At 48.6% G+C, this 18,586-nt stretch overlaps 1 protein-coding gene across 1 annotated transcript in view; it reads left to right on the top strand.

Annotated features, from left to right (window-relative positions):
* Positions 1 to 18,586, top strand: part of LOC308334716 (kinesin-like protein KIF26A) — a gene marked incomplete at both ends in the record, with an annotated part of 195,941 nt that overhangs the window by 23,273 nt on the left and 154,082 nt on the right. Inside the window, 9 exons of the mRNA XM_080791520.1 lie at positions 3,421 to 3,514; positions 6,121 to 6,302; positions 7,136 to 7,229; positions 10,684 to 10,843; positions 11,655 to 11,817; positions 12,895 to 13,232; positions 13,702 to 14,377; positions 15,375 to 15,828; positions 17,706 to 18,185. Coding sequence (XP_080647646.1) covers positions 3,421 to 3,514; positions 6,121 to 6,302; positions 7,136 to 7,229; positions 10,684 to 10,843; positions 11,655 to 11,817; positions 12,895 to 13,232; positions 13,702 to 14,377; positions 15,375 to 15,828; positions 17,706 to 18,185 — 2,641 coding nt within the window. The remainder of the gene's footprint in view (positions 1 to 3,420; positions 3,515 to 6,120; positions 6,303 to 7,135; positions 7,230 to 10,683; positions 10,844 to 11,654; positions 11,818 to 12,894; positions 13,233 to 13,701; positions 14,378 to 15,374; positions 15,829 to 17,705; positions 18,186 to 18,586) is intronic.

Raw genomic sequence — 18,586 nt, 5'->3', positions numbered from 1 at the left:
TTTTGTTATGTATTTCCTCGTAAATGAATGCCCTACTTGATGATATAATTGTACAACTTACAATTCATGGGCATTTAGCAAACTCTCTTAATCCAGAGCGCTTTACAGTAACAGTAACGACAACACAGCGTCACGCAAAAGCATGCATCAAAAGTCGAAGATCTACAAGAATTTTGAACAGTTTGAGGCTTTCAAACCTCACAGGGAGGATGTTTTGGGGTAAATGAATGCCCTACTTCATCATAATACTACAGTACTTACACAGTACAGTAATACACAGTACATCATAATACCACAGTGTAACAGAAAAGTAGCAGGAAAAAGTAGTCGATCTACGTGTTTCAGAGTTCAGTGAAATTAAAAGTCATTGTTCGTGTCGTGAGGCATTTGGTTTTGGCCTTTGGTTAGATGTAGCATTGGTTAGACATAAGGTTGGTGAGGGGTGCGTTAAAATGACTGGATTAAGGTTGGTGAGGGGTGCGTTAAAATGACTGGATTAAGGTTGGTGAGGGGTGCGTTAAAACGACCGGATTAAGGTTGGTGAGGGGTGTGTTAAAACGACCAGATTAAGGTTGGTGAGGGGTGCGTTAAAACGACCGGATTAAGGTTGGTGAGGGGTGCGTTAAGGGTTGGGAGAGGGTTAAGGTTATAGGTTTAGGTGTGCTGCCCCGCTGTGGGAGGTTAGGGTTAGGGTGAGGGTTTGAGATAGGTTGTAGTACTAATGACTGGTCTAACCAATGACTGTAGTCTAAACTAAGTAAACAAAATGAAAGAGCTTGGAACACAGATTCTCCTTTTTTTTCCCCCTGTTTTTTAAAACATATAAGTTTTCCACGCGACAGCGACAACTCAGTCAGACATCCGGAACAACGGAGGAAGCCTTCTTCCTCACCAGGGGAGGAAGTTATGGTTTTCGGGGAGCTTTTCCCAAACTGCTCCAGCAGACAGTGTCTATTATGCCTCAGGTGGTATCCGTGCACAATATAGGGTCCAATATAGTGGAGATTCTGCAGCAGACATTTAGGACAGGAGTGTCAGGCAGGCCTGCAGGCGTGCAGGCGTGCACGGGGGACTCTGTGACTCTGTCAGAGAAGTGGATCTCATTATATTCCACTGTGGAGAAAGGAGGGGATAAAAAAACACAGCCGTTTCCTTTCCTTCCCGTCATATCTGCTCCTATATGGATCATATCTGCTCCTATATGGGCTAGTATGCGTTGCTGTGCATTCTGTAGCGCTGCTGGCATGGATCCTATATGTAGCTATACTATTTAGCTGCTATAACCCATTCTGACCTGAGATCAGATTCATACGAGGTTTCCACTGGACACACACTGGTCTGATTAACCCATTCTGACCTGAGATCAGATTCTAAAAAATCTTCGATTTTTCAAAAATAGCAGACCTACAAGCTCGTAGCGCGCCACTCGGTGGCGCGCTATGAGCTTGTAGATCTGCTATTTTTCAATAGCTAAAGCATAACATGATGCTGAACACCAAAACGGGTTCCCGGTCAGAATGGGATAAAGCATTATGTTATACTTTACCTATTGAAAAATAGCAGATCTACAACCTCATGAGCTTGTAGGTGTGCTATTTATTTTTTTAATCGTGAACATGTGGCGCAAATCTTTGAATAATTATATTCTGTTTGAGAACCGCTGCTCCTTTGCCTGGAAAGGAGTCGGCTGAGGTGGTTCGGGAATCTGGCACTCACACAGGCATGCACAGAGAGACAGAGAGAGAGAGAGAGAGGTTAACATCTTTCACACTTACGTTGGAGAGAGAGACAGAGAGAGAGAGAGAGAGAGACAGAGAGAGAGAGGTTAACATCTTTCACACTTACGTTGGAGAGAGAGACAGAGAGAGAGAGAGAGAGAGACAGAGAGAGAGAGGTTAACATCTTTCACACTTACGTTGGAGAGAGAGACAGAGAGAGAGAGAGAGAGAGAGAGAGGTCAACATCTTTCACACTTACGTTGGAGAGAGAGACAGAGAGAGAGAGAGAGAGAGAGAGAGAGAGAATGACAGAGAGAGAGAGGTTAACATCTTTCACACTTACGTTGGAGAGAGAGACAGAGAGAGAGAGAGAGAGAGACAGCGAGAGAGAGGTTAACATCTTTCACACTTACGTTGGAGAGAGAGACAGAGAGAGAGACAGAGAGAGAGAGGTTAACATCTTTCACACTTACGTTGGAGAGAGAGACAGAGAGAGAGAGAGAGAGAGACAGCGAGAGAGAGGTTAACATCTTTCACACTTACGTTGGAGAGAGAGACAGAGAGAGAGACAGAGAGAGAGAGGTTAACATCTTTCACACTTACGTTGGAGAGAGAGACAGAGAGAGAGAGAGAGAGAGAGAGAGAGAGAGAGAGAGAGAGAGAGGTTAACATCTTTCACACTTACGTTGGAGAGAGAGACAGAGAGAGACAGAGAGAGAGAGATAGAGAGAGAGGTTAACATCTTTCACACTTATGTTGGAGAGAGAGACAGAGAGAGAGAGAGAGAGACAGAGAGAGAGAGGTTAACATCTTTCACACTTACGTTGGAGAGAGAGAGAGAGAGAGAGAGAGAGAGGTTAACATCTTTCACACTTACGTTGGAGAGAGAGACAGAGAGAGAGAGAGAGACAGAGAGAGAGAGGTTAACATCTTTCACACTTACGTTGGAGAGAGAGAGAGAGAGAGAGAGAGAGAGGTTAACATCTTTCACACTTACGTTGGAGAGAGAGACAGAGAGAGAGAGAGAGACAGAGAGAGAGAGGTTAACATCTTTCACACTTACGTTGGAGAGAGAGACAGAGAGAGAGAGAGAGACAGACAGAGAGAGAGAGGTTAACATCTTTCACACTTACGTTGGAGAGAGAGACAGAGAGAGAGACAGAGAGAGAGAGGTTAACATCTTTCACACTTACGTTGGAGAGAGAGACAGAGAGAGAGAGGTTAACATCTTTCACACTTACGTTGGAGAGAGAGACAGAGAGAGAGAGAGAGAGAGAGAGAGAGAGCATGCAGTACAACAGGTCATTGAAGTGAAAAAAAAACTATGTCTGGCATTAAGTCATAAAAGTAAAACTAGGTTATGGCGAAACCTCTTATCTCCATATAGTCCTTTTTGTGTCTTTTATTGTTTTCTTTCCTTATACGACGTTTTGAGCTTGTATATCTGCTGTGTGTGTGTGTGTGTGTGTGTGTGTGTGTGTGTGTGTGTGTGTGTGTGTGTGTGTGTGTGTTTGATGACGACGTTTGATTGGCTGACGGTGTTGTTTTGTGTTCTGATAGGTTGAGCTGTGTTGCTGTGTTCTGATAGGCTTAGCTGTGTTGTTTTGTGTTGCTGTGTTCTGATAGGCGGAGCTGTGTTGTTTTGTGTTGCTGTGTTCTGATAGGCTGAGCTGTGTTGTTTTGTGTTGCTGTGTTCTGATAGGCTGAGGTGTGCTCTGGGACCGTGGCCGAGGTCGTCCAATCAGTGATCAACGGAGCGGACGGATGCATCTTCTGTTACGGACACGCTAACCTCGGTAACACACACACGCACACACACACACACATACACACACACACACACACACACACACACACACACACACACACTCTCACACACACACACTCAAGTCCTTTCAACCAAAATGGGGTTCAAGTAGTTAATCTTCAGGTGCAGGTCTGTAATTGCCTCTGATAAGAAGAGACGAGGAATTTGGCTTTAAACTTCCCCCCCCCCCCCCCCCCCCAGAAAGAGTTGATTTGATTGGACGTGAGAGTGGAGGAGCCCGTCGGGTTGAACCCACCGGAGTGTCAGATTGACGGCGGTAACAGATCGTAGTACAGCTTGTAATTGCCTCAGACGTCACGTTCTATTGGCTGTCGTCCTCTAAAGACGTCACGTTTCTATTGGCTGTCGTCTCTACAGACGTTGAGGCGTTAACCCAGTTAGGCCTGACGGCGGAATGCTGAGCGTTTCCTGAAACACCTGCATGTCATCCAGCGGTGCTCAATATTTCATGTCAACGAAATATCGAAGAAAAACGTTCGCGCTGAAAGAATATCTATTCAAAGATTTTCGCCACATTTTCGAGACTTTTTTGAAAAATGGCAGACCTACAAGCTCGTAGCGCGGCACTCCGAGCTTGTAGATCTGCTATCTTTTTTCAATATAGCTAAAGCATAACATAATGCCTAAAACACCAAAAGGGGTTCCCGTCCAGAATGGGTTAATTAACTGCTGCCTTTCACAGAACCGTGACGGACGGAGAAATGGAACCCACGCGGGGTTGGATTGAGACGTGCATGCATTCTGCTGTAGATTCCCCCCCACTCACACACACACACGCATGCACGCATGCACGCATGCACACACAGACGGGCGGGCGCACACACTCACAGACGCACGGATGCACGCACACACACACACACACAGGAATGTGTAAATAGAGATCAATCGAACTGTTGAATTGAATGTGCGTTTGACACGCTGAGATGTTTCTAACGAGGGAGAACTGAGGGACAGTGGGAGAGACAGAGGGAGAACTGAGGGACAGTGGGAGAGACAGAGGGAGAACTGAGGGACAGTGGGAGAGACAGAGGGAGAACTGAGGGACAGTGGGAGAGACAGAGGGAGAACTGAGGGACAGTGGGAGAGACAGAGGGAGAACTGAGGGACAGTGGGAGAGACAGAGGGAGAACTGAGGGACAGTGGGAGAGACAGAGGGAGAACTGAGGGACAGTGGGAGAGACAGAGGGAGAACGGAGAGACAGAGGGAGAACTGAGGGACAGAGGGAGAACTGAGGGACAGTGGGAGAGACAGAGGGAGAACTGAGGGACAGTGGGAGAGACAGAGGGAGAACTGAGGGACAGTGGGAGAGACAGAGGGAGAACTGAGGGACAGTGGGAGAGACAGAGGGAGAACTGAGGGACAGTGGGAGAGACAGAGGGAGAACTGAGAGACAGAGGGAGAACTGAGGTACAGTGGGAGAGACAGAGGGAGAACTGAGGGACAGTGGGAGAGACAGAGGGAGAACTGAGGGACAGTGGGAGAGACAGAGGGAGAACTGAGGGACAGTGGGAGAGACAGAGGGAGAACTGAGGGACAGTGCGTGAAGGCTATGGTTTATTCATTTATGAAACAAATGTGCAAGATGTTGCAGAAAATGTGCAAGGACACTAACAATGCACACTGCTGACTGAATGAACTGCTTCAAAAGATTCTGTGTGTGCGTGTGTGCGTGTGCGTGTGTGTGTGTGTGTGTGTGTGTGTGTGTGTGTGTGTGTGTGTGTGTGTGTGCGTGTGTGTGGGTGTGTGTGTGTGTGTGTGTGTGTGCGCGCATATTACATGTTCATGGTGCATATGTTCTTTCTCTTCATTCTGCTTATTATCCAAGACAAATAATAACATAACATGCCGTTTCTGGTTTACTCTCCGTATCTGCGCAATGTTTTTCGGAGACCAGATTTAGGTTGAAGTTTATTCATTGCATTTAAGGGAGTGCACGTGAACACACACACACACACACACACACACAGCTTCTGAACCATTCTTTGGGCACGTTCGTAAATGGCGCACTGAGCCCACTGTGCAACGCAAACAATAGGCGAGGGCGCTCCGGTCACCCTTTAGCTCCATATATGGTCACTGAACTAAACATTGGACCAGATCGTCACACGCCACACAATATTCGGAACATTTTGACACAAAATAAATGTGATTCTAAGACGCATCAGGAGAAAATCGACTTCATTGTGGAGCAAAGAGAAAAGTAGACCGACTCTCATACATGATCCTCCAAAAATACATTATAAAAATACAAAAGGAAAGAATCTGCCTTGTTGACTTAAGTTTTTTGCTAGAGGCAGTGTTTGTCTGATGCCGCAGAGTCGCCCGAGGCAGTGTTTGTCGGAGTCGCCCGAGGCAGTGTTTGTCGGAGTCGCCCGAGGCAGTGTTTGTCGACGGCATCATCAGTTATTTTTCAGTAAAGTTCTTCCTACTCCTTTTTTCCCCCGTCCTGAGCGTTACAATTTGATAGTACGGAGAACTCCGTTTATGTCGCTCAGGGTGTTAACATGTCCAGAATAAATAGATGAATGAAATCTTCTCCTCCTCCTCCTTCTTCCTCGGTGGTGCTTCCCCAGGGAAGAGCTACACCATGCTGGGTCGGGAGTGCTCCACCCAGAGCCTGGGGGTGACGCCCACGGCGGTGGCGTGGCTGTACCGCGTCATGGAGGAGAGGAGGGAGCGCTGCGGCGCCCCCTACAGCGTGACCGTGTCCTCCGTGGAGATCAGCGGCCGCGAGGAGAGGCTGACGGACCTGCTGGCTCACCTGGGAGGAGGAGGAGGAGGAGGAGGAGGAGGAGGAGGAGGAGGAGGAGGAGGAGACGGAGCCTTCACCTCCACCTCCTCATCCTCACAGGGAGTGCTCCTCAGAGAAGACCCTTTGTCTGGTTCCCAGGTCAGTTAATCCATTCTGACCTGAGATCAGATTATTAAAAATGTTCTTCTACATCCTGACAGTTTTTCTGAAAAAGCTATGTTTCTATGTCAGTCGTTGTTTGATTTTTCAAAAATAACATGCCATGTCCTTGTATACTCAATCTTTTTATTTATAATGGTGAAAAAAAAAAAAAACAATAAATATACTTTGTAAAAAAATATATTATATTTTTGAAAAATCGAAGAACGACTGACATATAGAAACATAGCTTTTTCAGAAAACTGTCAGGATGTAGAAGAACATTTTTAGAATCTGATCTCAGAATGGGTTAATAATCATGATTCATGACAGCCATATTTGTGTTGTCGTGTGTTGTCGCGCGTGTGTGTGTGTGTGTGTGTGTGTGTGTGTGTGTTGTAAATATTTGTGTCCTTGTATTTGTATCTCTTATGTGGACATAAATAAATGATTAAAATGTGTGTGTGTGTGACTGTGTGTGTGTGTGTGTGTGTGACTGTGTGACTGTGTGACTGTGTGAGTGCGTGTGTGTGTGTGTGTGTGTGTGTGTGTGACTGACTGTGTGTGTGTGTGACTGTGTGTTGTCGTTGTGTGTGTGTGTGTGTGTGACTGACTGTGTGTGTGTGTGTGTGTGTGTGACTGTGTGTTGTCGTTGTGTGTGTGTGTGTGTGTGCGTGTGCGTGTGCGTGTGCGTTTAGCTCCAGAACCAGTGTGTGTTCGGCGCGGCCACGGCGCAGCGAGCAGCCTTCCTATTGGACGAGGCGTTGGCCAATAGGAGCAGCAGACCGCCCTGTGAGGAGGAGTCCACCAGGAGGAACTCCCACTTCCTGTTCACCCTGACGCTGCAGCAGGAGAACACGCACGCACACACACACAGCAAGACATGTAAGAACGCACGCACGCACACACACACACACACACACACACACACACACACACACACACACACACAGCAAGACATGTAAGAACGCACGCACACACACACACACATACACACACACACACACACACACACACACACACACACACAGCAAGACATGTAAGAACGCACGCACACACACACACACACACATACACACACACACACACACACACACACACACACACAACACAGCAAGACATGTAAGCATGCATGCACGCACACACACACACACACACACACACAGCAAGACATGTAAGAATGCACGCACACACACACACACACACACACACACACACACACACACACACACACACACACAGCAGCAAGACATGTAAGAACACACACGCACGCTGTCAGGTACGCGATGCGTGTGTGCTTTGAGTCATTAGTAGTGTAATTAACGGTGACATTGAGCAGGTAGAAGTTATCATGACCTAATTAAGGCCTGCTAATTAATTAATTAACGACCCATGCATTCTTATTAAGTGCTGACTCATCATCAGTCACTGTAATCATTAACGTATCCATGGCCCCGTGTCCACCTGGCGCTCGCCTCTATACTGTACAGGCTCTTCCACCCGGCCCGGGTTTCCTATCTAAAGTATGAGGGAGAGCGTCTGGGAACTCGGGTTATATCTAAAGTAATGACATTTTTATCCATCGTGAGAAAGCTGCTCATTACTGTAGTTGTTAGTTGGTTGTTAGGTTGTTAGTAGTCCTGGTCCAGGGCTTACAGCGAGTCTCTCTCTGACGCCCTGTGGAAGTCCCTTCCGCAGCCCTCTGGTGATATTCTCACTCCCGTGCGGGTTTTCAAATCCCAGCAAATAAACTAAACGACGTAATTACTCACCGAAACAAAGCCTGCTAGACCTTAAGGTAAAAGTCTATTCTTGTAGCTGCAGGAAGCGTCTCAGGTCCCCAGTTTCTCTCTAAAATGCACTTTGTGTCATTTTAATAACGCAATGTACCGGGCAGAGTCATTTCTTCTACTACGGCATTTTCGGGTTTTGCCTGCGCCGATCTAGTTGGATTCATTTTATTTAATGATTAAAATAGTGCATTTTAGAGAGAAACTGGGGACCTAAGTCGCTTCCCAGCTACGAGAATAGACCTTTACCTTAACGTCTAGCAGGCTTTGTTTCGCTGAGTAGTTACGTCGTTTTGTTTATTTGCTGGTATTTGTAAACCTGCACACGGGAGTGAGAATATCACCAGAGGGCTGCGGAAGGGACTTCCACAGGGCGTCAGAGAGAGACTCGCTGTAAGCACTGGACCAGGGCTAGGTTGTTAGTTACTGCAGAGTGAGGTCTATAGAGCCAACACCAACTCAGGATTCCTGGATCGCTGCCCTCCACAATTCCCTAAATAATCCAACATCAGGTTCTTGAGCTCTGCAGTGTTGTTTTTAGACAAGCTATCGCGCCGCAGCACGTCTACATTAGGTGGGACGCTTCTTTCCCCTCCTGGCTTTGCCCTGGGTTGGCTCCCCATAGGGTAGATTTGCTTGGTTGGCTCCCCATAGGGTAGATTTGCTGGGTTGGCTCCCCATAGGGTAGATTTGCTGGGTTGGCTCCCCATAGGGTAGATTTGCTGGGTTGGCTCCCCATAGGGTAGATTTGCGGGGTTTGGCTCCCCATAGGGTAGATTTGCTGGGTTGGCTCCCCATAGGGTAGATTTGCTGGGTTGGCTCCCCATAGGGTAGATTTGCTGGGTTGGCTCCCCATAGGGTAGATTTGCTGGGTTGGCTCCCCATAGGGTAGATTTGCTTGCCTCATGGTTGTAATATTAAGAATAAAGCCATATAAAAAAAAAGCCTTTTTTATGTTTCTTTTAATTTATGTTTTGAACAATATTCAAATGTTTTCAAATATTCTTGATATTTATATAATTTTAGATAAATGTTAAAATAGCAGATGTTGTACGTCTGCTATTTTTGAACAGCCATCATATAAATGGATTCAAGTGGTTAAAGTGATTGTGATATTACCTCATACACTTTAACCGGGGACCCCCTGGCACCCCGCCCCCTACCCATAGACCCCCCCCCCCCCCCCCCCCCCCGGGACCCCCTGGCACCCCGCCCCCTACCCATAGACCCCCCTGGGGACCCCCTGGCACCCCGCCCCCTACCCATAGACCCCCCCCCCCCCCCCCCCCCCCCGGGACCCCCTGGCACCCCGCCCCCTACCCATAGACCCCCCTGGGGACCCCCTGGCACCCCGCCCCCTACCCATAGACCCCCCTGGGGACCCCCTGGCACCCCGCCCCCCTACCCATAGACCTCCCCCCCCCCCCCCCCGGGACCCCCTGGCACCCCGCCCCCTACCCATAGACCCCCCTGGGGACCCCCTGGCACCCCGCCCCCCTACCCATAGACCTCCCCCCCCCCCCCCCGGGACCCCCTGGCACCCCGCCCCCTACCCATAGACCCCCCTGGGGACCCCCTGGCACCCCGCCCCCCTACCCATAGACCTCCCCCCCCCCCCCCCCCGGGACCCCCTGGCACCCCGCCCCCTACCCATAGACCCCCCTGGGGACCCCCTGGCACCCCGCCCCCTACCCATAGACCCCCCCCCCCTGGGGGTCCACGGACCCCACTTTGATAACCACTGCGCTAGGGTTCATGTTTTTTAATGAGATTCATGTGGATTGGCTGATGAATCTTAACGAGGCAGGAAGGGAGGGGTTGATTCGCTGACAACCTGTCACTGTGGTGGCCATTATTATTTACGTCCTTGGTAAATGATCATCTGTAGTGTGTGTGTGTGTGTGTGTGTGTGTGTGTGTGTGCGCGAGTGTGTGTGCGTGCGTGTGAATGGTGCTGACGATAGCGCTGCATTTATAATAAATCACAAGCTCATTTCACATAACTTCATGCAGGTGTGTGTGTGTGTGTGTGTGTGTGTGTGTGTGTGTGTGTGTGTGTGTGTTTTTCTCACCTTGAATTATTCGCACAGACTTTATGGTGTCAAGGTGACCTGCTGCAGGTTGTGATGTATGTCACCGTCTGCAAAGTAAAACTGATTACTCTGAGTGAGAGAGAGAGAGAGAAATAAATATATATATCTATAATAATATATCTCTGGGTCCCAGAGATGAATATCGTATGTCCAAAACTAAATATCTTTTTCAGGAATTTTCAAATTCAACAGCAGCAGATCTGTGAGGAACTGGTGGACAGGGAGGAACTTCTTATATGGTCTATAGTACGGAGGATTATCACAACAAAACAAAGAAAGAAGTATATTTGAATTAAGTGAAATCACTGAATATACCTTTAAAACAAGATCTCTCTCTCTCTCTCTCTCTCTCTCTCTCTCTCAGTGTCGGGAGGAAGTTCCCGCCTCCATCTGCTGGACCTGGGCAGCTGTGAGACAGACATCAGTGGGAGCAGAGACACAGGTGGAGGACACAGTCTGTCTCTGTCCGCCCTGGGGAACGTCCTGCTAGCCCTGGCTAATGGCGCTAAACATGTCCCCTATAGGTAATACTGTCTGTTAGCCCCATGCTAATGGCGCTAAACATGTCCCCTATAGGTAATACTGTTAGCCCCATGCTAATGGAGCTAAACATGTCCCCTACAGGTAATACTGTTAGCCCCATGCTAATGGCGCTAAACATGTCCCCTATAGGTAATACTGTTAGCCATGGCTAATGGCGATATAAACATGTCCTGTTAGCCCCATGGCTAATAGAGCTAACCATGTCCTGTTAGCCCCATGGCTAATGTGTCTCCTCCACTAGGGACAGTATAAGCTGACCGTGCTGTAATGAGGTGTAATCCCGTGTCTCCTCCACTAGGGACAGTAAGCTGACCGTGCTGTAATGAGGTGTAATCCCGTGTCTCCTCCACTAGGGACAGTATAAACTGACCATGCTGTAATGAGGTGTAATACTGTGTCTCCTCCACTAGGGACAGTAAGCTGACCATGCTGTAATGAGGTGTAATCCCGTGTCTCCTCCACTAGGGACAGTATAAACTGACCATGCTGTAATGAGGTGTAATACTGTGTCTCCTCCACTAGGGACAGTAAGCTGACCATGCTGTAATGAGGTGTCTCCTCCACTAGGGACAGTAAGCTGACCATGCTGTAATGAGGTGTCTCCTCCACTAGGGACAGTAAGCTGACCATGCTGTAATGAGGTGTCTCCTCCACTAGGGACAGTAAGCTGACCATGCTGTAATGAGGTGTCTCCTCCACTAGGGACAGTAAGCTGACCATGCTGTAATGAGGTGTCTCCTCCACTAGGGACAGTAAGCTGACCATGCTGTAATGAGGTGTCTCCTCCACTAGGGACAGTAAGCTGACCATGCTGCTGCGGGAGGCTCTGGGTAATGTGAACTGTCGGACCGTCATGGTCGCCCACGTGTCCGACTCGCCCGCCAACTACATGGAGACTCTGACCACGGCGCAGCTGGCCTCGCGCATCCAGCGCATGAGGAAGAGCAAGGGCAAGGTACCGCGCACGCACGCAAACACGCACGCACACACACACACGCACGCACGCACACATACACACACAAACACACGCACGCACGCACGCACGCACGTGCACACATGCACGCACACATACACACACACACACACACACCAGTCCAGCTGGTGCTCGTTGACCCTCGTTAATGTCAAGGCAATTATGTTTATGCACTGTCAAATAGGTCTAATAGGTCTTCCATCGCCACTAGGGTGCGCAAAAAGGCCCTGACTGCTAGTTTCAATACATTTTTTTTATTGTATTTTTATTATTATTAATATTATGTTAATGTCGTTGTTGTGGGAGTAATAAAAAATAAGTTAATGAAGTCCTTGGCAGACATTGAGGACATATCATATCCTTCAGGAGAAAGCTGCTGGTGGTTGTAATATTAAGAATAAAGCCATAGAAACGCTTTAAAGAAAAATCCAGTCTACGATTCGTTATTTTCACAAGATTGTGAAATGTCTTCTAAATCATTTTAGACAGTTTCCTTAGTGTCAGTCGTTCTCAAACATTTTCATGTCAAGGACCCCCAAAAAATATATGTAATTGGCCGTCGACCCCCATCTGAAAATATGTAGTTCCAGGGACCCCCCCCCCCCCAAGAAGCAAACATAAATGCGATAAAAACGAAAGAATACACATTCAAAGATTTGCACACGTTTTCACGATTTTTCAAAAAATAGCAGACCTACAAGCTTGTAGCGCAGCACTCGGTGCCGCGCTACGAGCTTGTAGGTCTGCTATTTTTCAATAGTATAGCTAAAGTTCAAACACCAAAAAGGGTGTACTTGTGTACTTTATACTCTTATTTAAAGGGTGTACTTTATACTTTATACTCTTATTTAAAGGGTGTACTTTATACTTTATACTCTTATTTAAAGGGTGTACTTTATACTTTATACTCTTATTTAAAGGGTGTACTTTATACTTTATACTCTTATTTAAAGGGTGTACTTTATACTTTATACTCTTATTTAAAGGGTGTACTTTATACTTTATACTCTTATTTAAAGGGTGTACTTTATACTTTATACTCTTCTTTTCTCCCTCCAGTACGCGTCCAGCTCCTCGGGCGGGGACAGCTCCTGTGAGGAGGGGGGTCGTGGGGGGTCGGGCAGACGACCGCTCCACCCGCGCACGGCGGCCCTGGACCCCGCCACCCCTCCCCCGCTGCCCCCCCCCTCCTCCTCCTCCTCCCCCTCCCCCTCCTCCGCTGGCGAGCGGGACTACTCGTCCAGCAGCGAGCAGTCGTGTGACACGGTCATCTACGTGGGCCCCGGGGGGGGCCCCGGGGGAGGGGCCGGGGCCTCCGGGTCGGACAACGAGGGCCCGCCTGCCTCCGTGCCCATCGTCCCCTCGCTCAACAAGAGGCTGAGGATCAGCCGCCCCAGGTCAGTCGGTCGGTCGGTCAGTCGGTCAGTCAGTCAGTCAGTCAGTCAGTCAGTCAGTCAGTTAGTCAGCCAGCCAGTTAGTCAGCCAGTCAGTTAGTCAGCCAGTCAGTCAGCCAGACAGACAGACAGCCAGCCAGACAGACAGACAGACAGACAGACAGACAGCCAGCAGTCAGTCATCGATTAAATGATTAGTTTGATTACCTGTGATCACACTACCGCGTCACACAAACGCAGCACTTCGCAGAGTTCGTGACACGTTTTCTTGTGAGCTTCTACGTAGATCTGCTACTTTTGCTACTTTTTCGGATTTTAATCCTGAAAAGGATTAACCATTTTGGGGAAAAAAATAATGAGATTTCCACCAGACAGAGGACAAATTGACCGTTTGTCAATTAGTCCGTGACATATTAAACAAATTTGATTAATCTGATCGACTGTCTGTGTCTCCCCCTACTGGCTGCTCCAGGCCGCGGTCCGACGGAGACCACTTGAAGTGCAACACGTTTGCGGAGCTTCAGGAGCGACTGACCTGCATCGACGGCAGCGAGGGTCCCCCCGGGGGGGCCACGGCGCCCGGGGGGTCCACTGGGGGGGCCACGGCGGCCGAGGGTCCCGCCGGGCCCACTGGGACCACCACAGAACCAGAGCAGGGGAACAACAACGTCCAGGCCGAAGCACCAAGCTCCCAGACCGAGAGCACAGACTCTCCTCCTCCTCCACCTGAAGCCCAGGAGCTCCTGGCGGGCGGAACGGTCCCGACCCAAAGCACCACAACAACAACAACAACAACAACAACCTCCGACAGACGACCCGAGCGGCAGGAACGTTCCACATCGCCCTCGTCATCCGCGGGAGACATCGTCATCATCCCGGCGGCCAAAAGGACGCGCGGCGACGGGGAGAAGGCCGCGGCAGCGTCTCCCCTCGGCCCGTCCCATCCCCCAGGAGGAGGTGTGGCCACCGTGAGGCCCGGCGGCCGGGAGAGGCTCTGCCTCGCCCCCAAACCCTTGGACTCTCCCTCCATACCGCGGGCGTCCCTCCGCGCCACCGCCGCTGCTAGAGCGCCCCCTGTGGGAGACGGCGAGGGGTGTCCCGCCGCCGCCGTCGTCGGTGTCGGGGAGAGCTCTCACCCCCCCGCGGAGGTGAGTCGTTTTTACGGGATGGGCCGGGAACCCTGTTTGGTGTTTTATTTCTTTTATTTTTTCACTTAATTTTTATTGAAGGAAGAACAGACACAAACAAAAACTCAACTAACAAGACAATACGGGAAAGAAAAAGAAAAACAGGCTGCATTTTTCTTATTACAATAAACATTCAATGAAATTCTATTGCAATATCGCTATAGGCTGAGAGAAGAGATTCCACTTTTCCCATTTTTTATAGAATTTATCCTCTTGTAGTCTCAGTATGAATGTTAGTTTTTCCATAGAATACAGTTCCTCAATAATGTCCATCCATTGATCTTTCGTTGGTGGGTCCTGTTGGTACCAGCGTCGTGTGATTCCATTTGGTGTTTTAAACATTAGTGTTATCCTTTAGCTATTGAAGCTTCTGGTTATGAACTGATCGATATGCTGGCGCTTCATTTCTGCTCCTCATCCGTCTCTCTCGCGCACAATAATATGAACGCTTTTTTGGATCATATATCGTATACACTAAAACGATAGCAATGTAAGCGATAGCAATGTAAAGCACACTTATTTAGCGGATTGTTTTTCCGGGTCGTGGGTTTCAGAGTAAAAGCGGCCAAATCTCTTCTTGTATAAGGGCCGATTCATACTCCTATTTTACCGCTGTTTCGGCGCTGTAGTGCCGAAATGATTTCGGCTCGTCAGATATTTTCAGTAGCACCGAAGAGGCGACTTTAGGACGGTATACCCCCCCCCCGAACCTCAAATGACGTCACGTTGTAGGCTCTACAGAGCTGAACCCACTTTTATTCGGCTTCTGCCTCTGCCCTATGGATGCTCTCATCAGGTTGTTTGGGACCGATACTGATCACCGATTGTTTTTCTCATGATCGGCCGATACCGATAGGTCCGATACTGATCTTGTGAAATGTTGCAAATCTTTACATTTACAAAATGATTATATTATGTCAAAACTGTTTCCTGTTCCCCGTCCCGTCCCATCTCTCAGACGGGCGCCGCGGCCGTGCTGAGGAGCAGGACGCTGCGTCTGGAGGAGCGGGCCGCGGTGCGGAGCGCCACGGTGACGCTGCGGCGCCCGCTGGAGCTGAACGGAGAGGACGAGCTGGTGTTCACCGTGGTGGAGGAGCTCCCCGCCGCCGGCCTGCTGCCGGACAACGGCCGGCCCTCCTTCTGCGACCACTTCTACCACCACTGGGAGGCGCTGTCGTGTCCGCCGCCAGGCTCCTCCTCGCGGCCCGTCAGCATCATCAGCAGCATCAACGACGAGTACGACCTCTACACGTCGTGCGACGAAGGTCGCGGCGGCCCTGACGGCGACGCCGCCCCCTCGTCCTCGCGGGAGGAGGAGGGGCGGTTCACTCGCCGCCACGACGACGACGAACGGCCGCCCGTCGGCTCCTCGTGGGCGAGCGAGGCGAGCGTGAGGTCGGCGCACGGCGAAGGTATTTTCTTTTATTTCTTTTTATTTTTACTTAACCTTTATTTAACCTTTATTTAACCAGTAAAAACCACATTGAGACTGAAGTCTCTTTTACACAGTGTGAACTGGCCAAGACAAGAGGCAAAATAAGTGACACAACTCTGCCAGTAACAAAATACACAACAAAAAACAGGACAGACATACAATGCTCATAAATACAGTACACCCACTACCGAGGAAGCTCAAAGGGAGAACAGGAACGCGACCAATAAGGACGAATAAATAAAAACTAAGCAACGGAAATTGCTAGTTGACTAAGAAGCAGCTTGGACTCCTCATGCATAGAAGGAGGCATGAGGTCAGTCCGCTGCCCCCCCAGGTTGGCAGAGGAAGTGTAGCGCCCAGGATTACTTAAATAATTGGCACTGGGTGAAAAGAAAAACTGGGTTAAAATTTTAAGAAGTAAAAGAAGCAAGCAGGCAGTTGCTATACGTCAAAGCAGGAGCAGTGTATGGGAAGTGTGCCCCATGATGGCAATCCTTTTAAAGCTCACTAGGGGAATCACATCGCTCCCAATCTTCCGCCGTAGTCTGAAAACCCACCTTTTCAGACTCCCATCGCGGCCCCGTAGCACTTACCCTGTAGCCCCTTAGATGACACTTCATGTAGACTTAGATAGCATTGTTTATTGTTTTAACATTATAGCATGTTACGCGCTAGAATTGCATTTTATGTAGTCATGGAACTTTATATTATAATATACTATAAAGTAGTATAGTATAATATACTATAAAGTGATATGACTATATACATATATACATATATTATATGTATATGGTATAGTGTATTATATATGGATAGTTTACACAATATAGTTTCATTATATAGATATATTCCACTGTTACGTTCTTAGCTTATGCGTGTTTCATGATAACTACTTTATGTATGACTGTATGTGATGTATTGCCATGCTTTTTGTTCTTGCCTAAAGGACCACTTCACCACTTTTCAACCTATCTTCATATAATAGGTCCTCACTAATAATCATGAAAGAATTGTGACATTTCTTTCTACTCGGTCTGTGTCTCAGAGGAGGGGCTGTGAGCAGTTTAGAAACCGTCTTCCAGTGACATCATCGATGGGGAATACAAGCTAATAAGAACGGCAGGCTTTCTAGTCCTGAAAAGTTGCAATGCGGAAATGGAAGCCATCGTTAATCACGATAATTAAAATCTAAATATTTTTGTAAAAAAAAATCTTGTTTAAAAAAAAAAATCTGCCTAATGATGATGTCACTGGAAGACGGTTTATAAACTGCCCACAGCCCTCCTATGAGACACAGACTGAGTAGGAAAAAATGTCACCATTTTTTCATGAATATTAGCGAGGACCTATTTTATGAAGATAGGTTGAAAAGTGGTGAAGTGGTCCTTTAATGTAAAGTCGCTCTGGATTAAAGAGCGTCTGCTAAATGCATACATTGTAAATTGTTAAAGGTTTTATGACATTAATTTTCATTTATTTTAGTTTTTCTTTTTTCTTTTAGGTTTTATGACCTCAATTAAACCCAAAAAACCTGAACTTTGAAAATGTAGTGGATTTTCTGTGGTCTGAAGTTTTCTTTGGGGTTTGGAAGCCTTTTGAGCTACAGTGAAAACAGGCAACACAGTGAAAACAGTGACATCTGCTGGTAAATCCCATTGAGATATATGGGATTTGCAGGCTCTTACATCACAACCTGCCGGCAAATCAGAGCACCTGTTTGAGCCAGAAAACCCCAGATCACAGAAAATCTACTGAATGTTAAAAGTTCATGTTTTTTGGGTGCAATTGAGATTACAAAACCTAAAAAAAATAAGAACAATTCCAAAACCTTTTTTTTAATGTCACATTAAAAAGGTGGCGCCCGTTCGGAGGTTCGGAGGTTTGCGAGCGCCACGACGCCACCACCGCAGCCGGACAGCGCTGCGTCCTCCGCGCGGCGGCTGTCTCCCGCCCCGTACCGCCGCAGGGAGACGTTGTTTCTGACGCGCGGCGGCGGCGACGGCCACGCAGAGAGCTCGCTCTGCGACCGCGGCGGCGTGGGCTTCTCGTCGGGGCTGGACATCGCTGACCCCGCCCACGCCACGCCCCCCAGCAAGACTCGCTTCTTCTTCTTGACCGCCGGGCGTCCTCGCTCCCCCAACGACGACAATAAAGCCTCGCCGCCACCGAGAGGCCGAGCCAACACCGTGAGCTCCGCCTCCTCGTCGTCCCCCCTGCTGGGCCCCCGCCCCTCCTCCTCCTCGGCCACCGCCCACTCCAGTCTTCCCAGGAAAGCCAAGCCTGACGCGACCTCTGCGACCTCCACGACATCCTCGACCTCCGCTTGGGGCTACGGTAGGTGTGGAGGCGTTACGGTGATACATATCGTCTAGAATGATACAATGTACTCTACGATGTGACGGTTCAGAGATGTCATACGTGTGTCGTGGTACAGTGAATGCACATGCAGTTTAATTTATTCCTTAAAGGAGAATTCCATGCTAGAAGGCTTTCTTACCTTTTATTTGTAGTTGTTACGTCCCCACCAAAGAGGTCCAGGTGTTATTTGTAGTTGTTACGTCCCCACCAAAGAGGTCCAGGTGTTATTTGTAGTTGTTACGTCCCCACCAAAGAGGTCCAGGTGTTATTTGTAGTTGGTACGTCCCCACCAAAGAGGTCCAGGTGTTATTTGTAGTTGTTACGTCCCCCACCAAAGAGGTCCAGGTGTTATTCGTAGTTGTTACGTCCCCCACCAA

This window comes from Protomyctophum bolini (genome assembly GCF_963924005.1).
Source record: "Protomyctophum bolini genome assembly, chromosome: 19".
Classification (NCBI taxonomy): Eukaryota; Metazoa; Chordata; class Actinopteri; order Myctophiformes; family Myctophidae; genus Protomyctophum; species Protomyctophum bolini.
The sequence above is the reverse complement of the archived record's forward strand: the minus strand, read 5'-3'. Positions and strand labels throughout refer to the sequence as shown.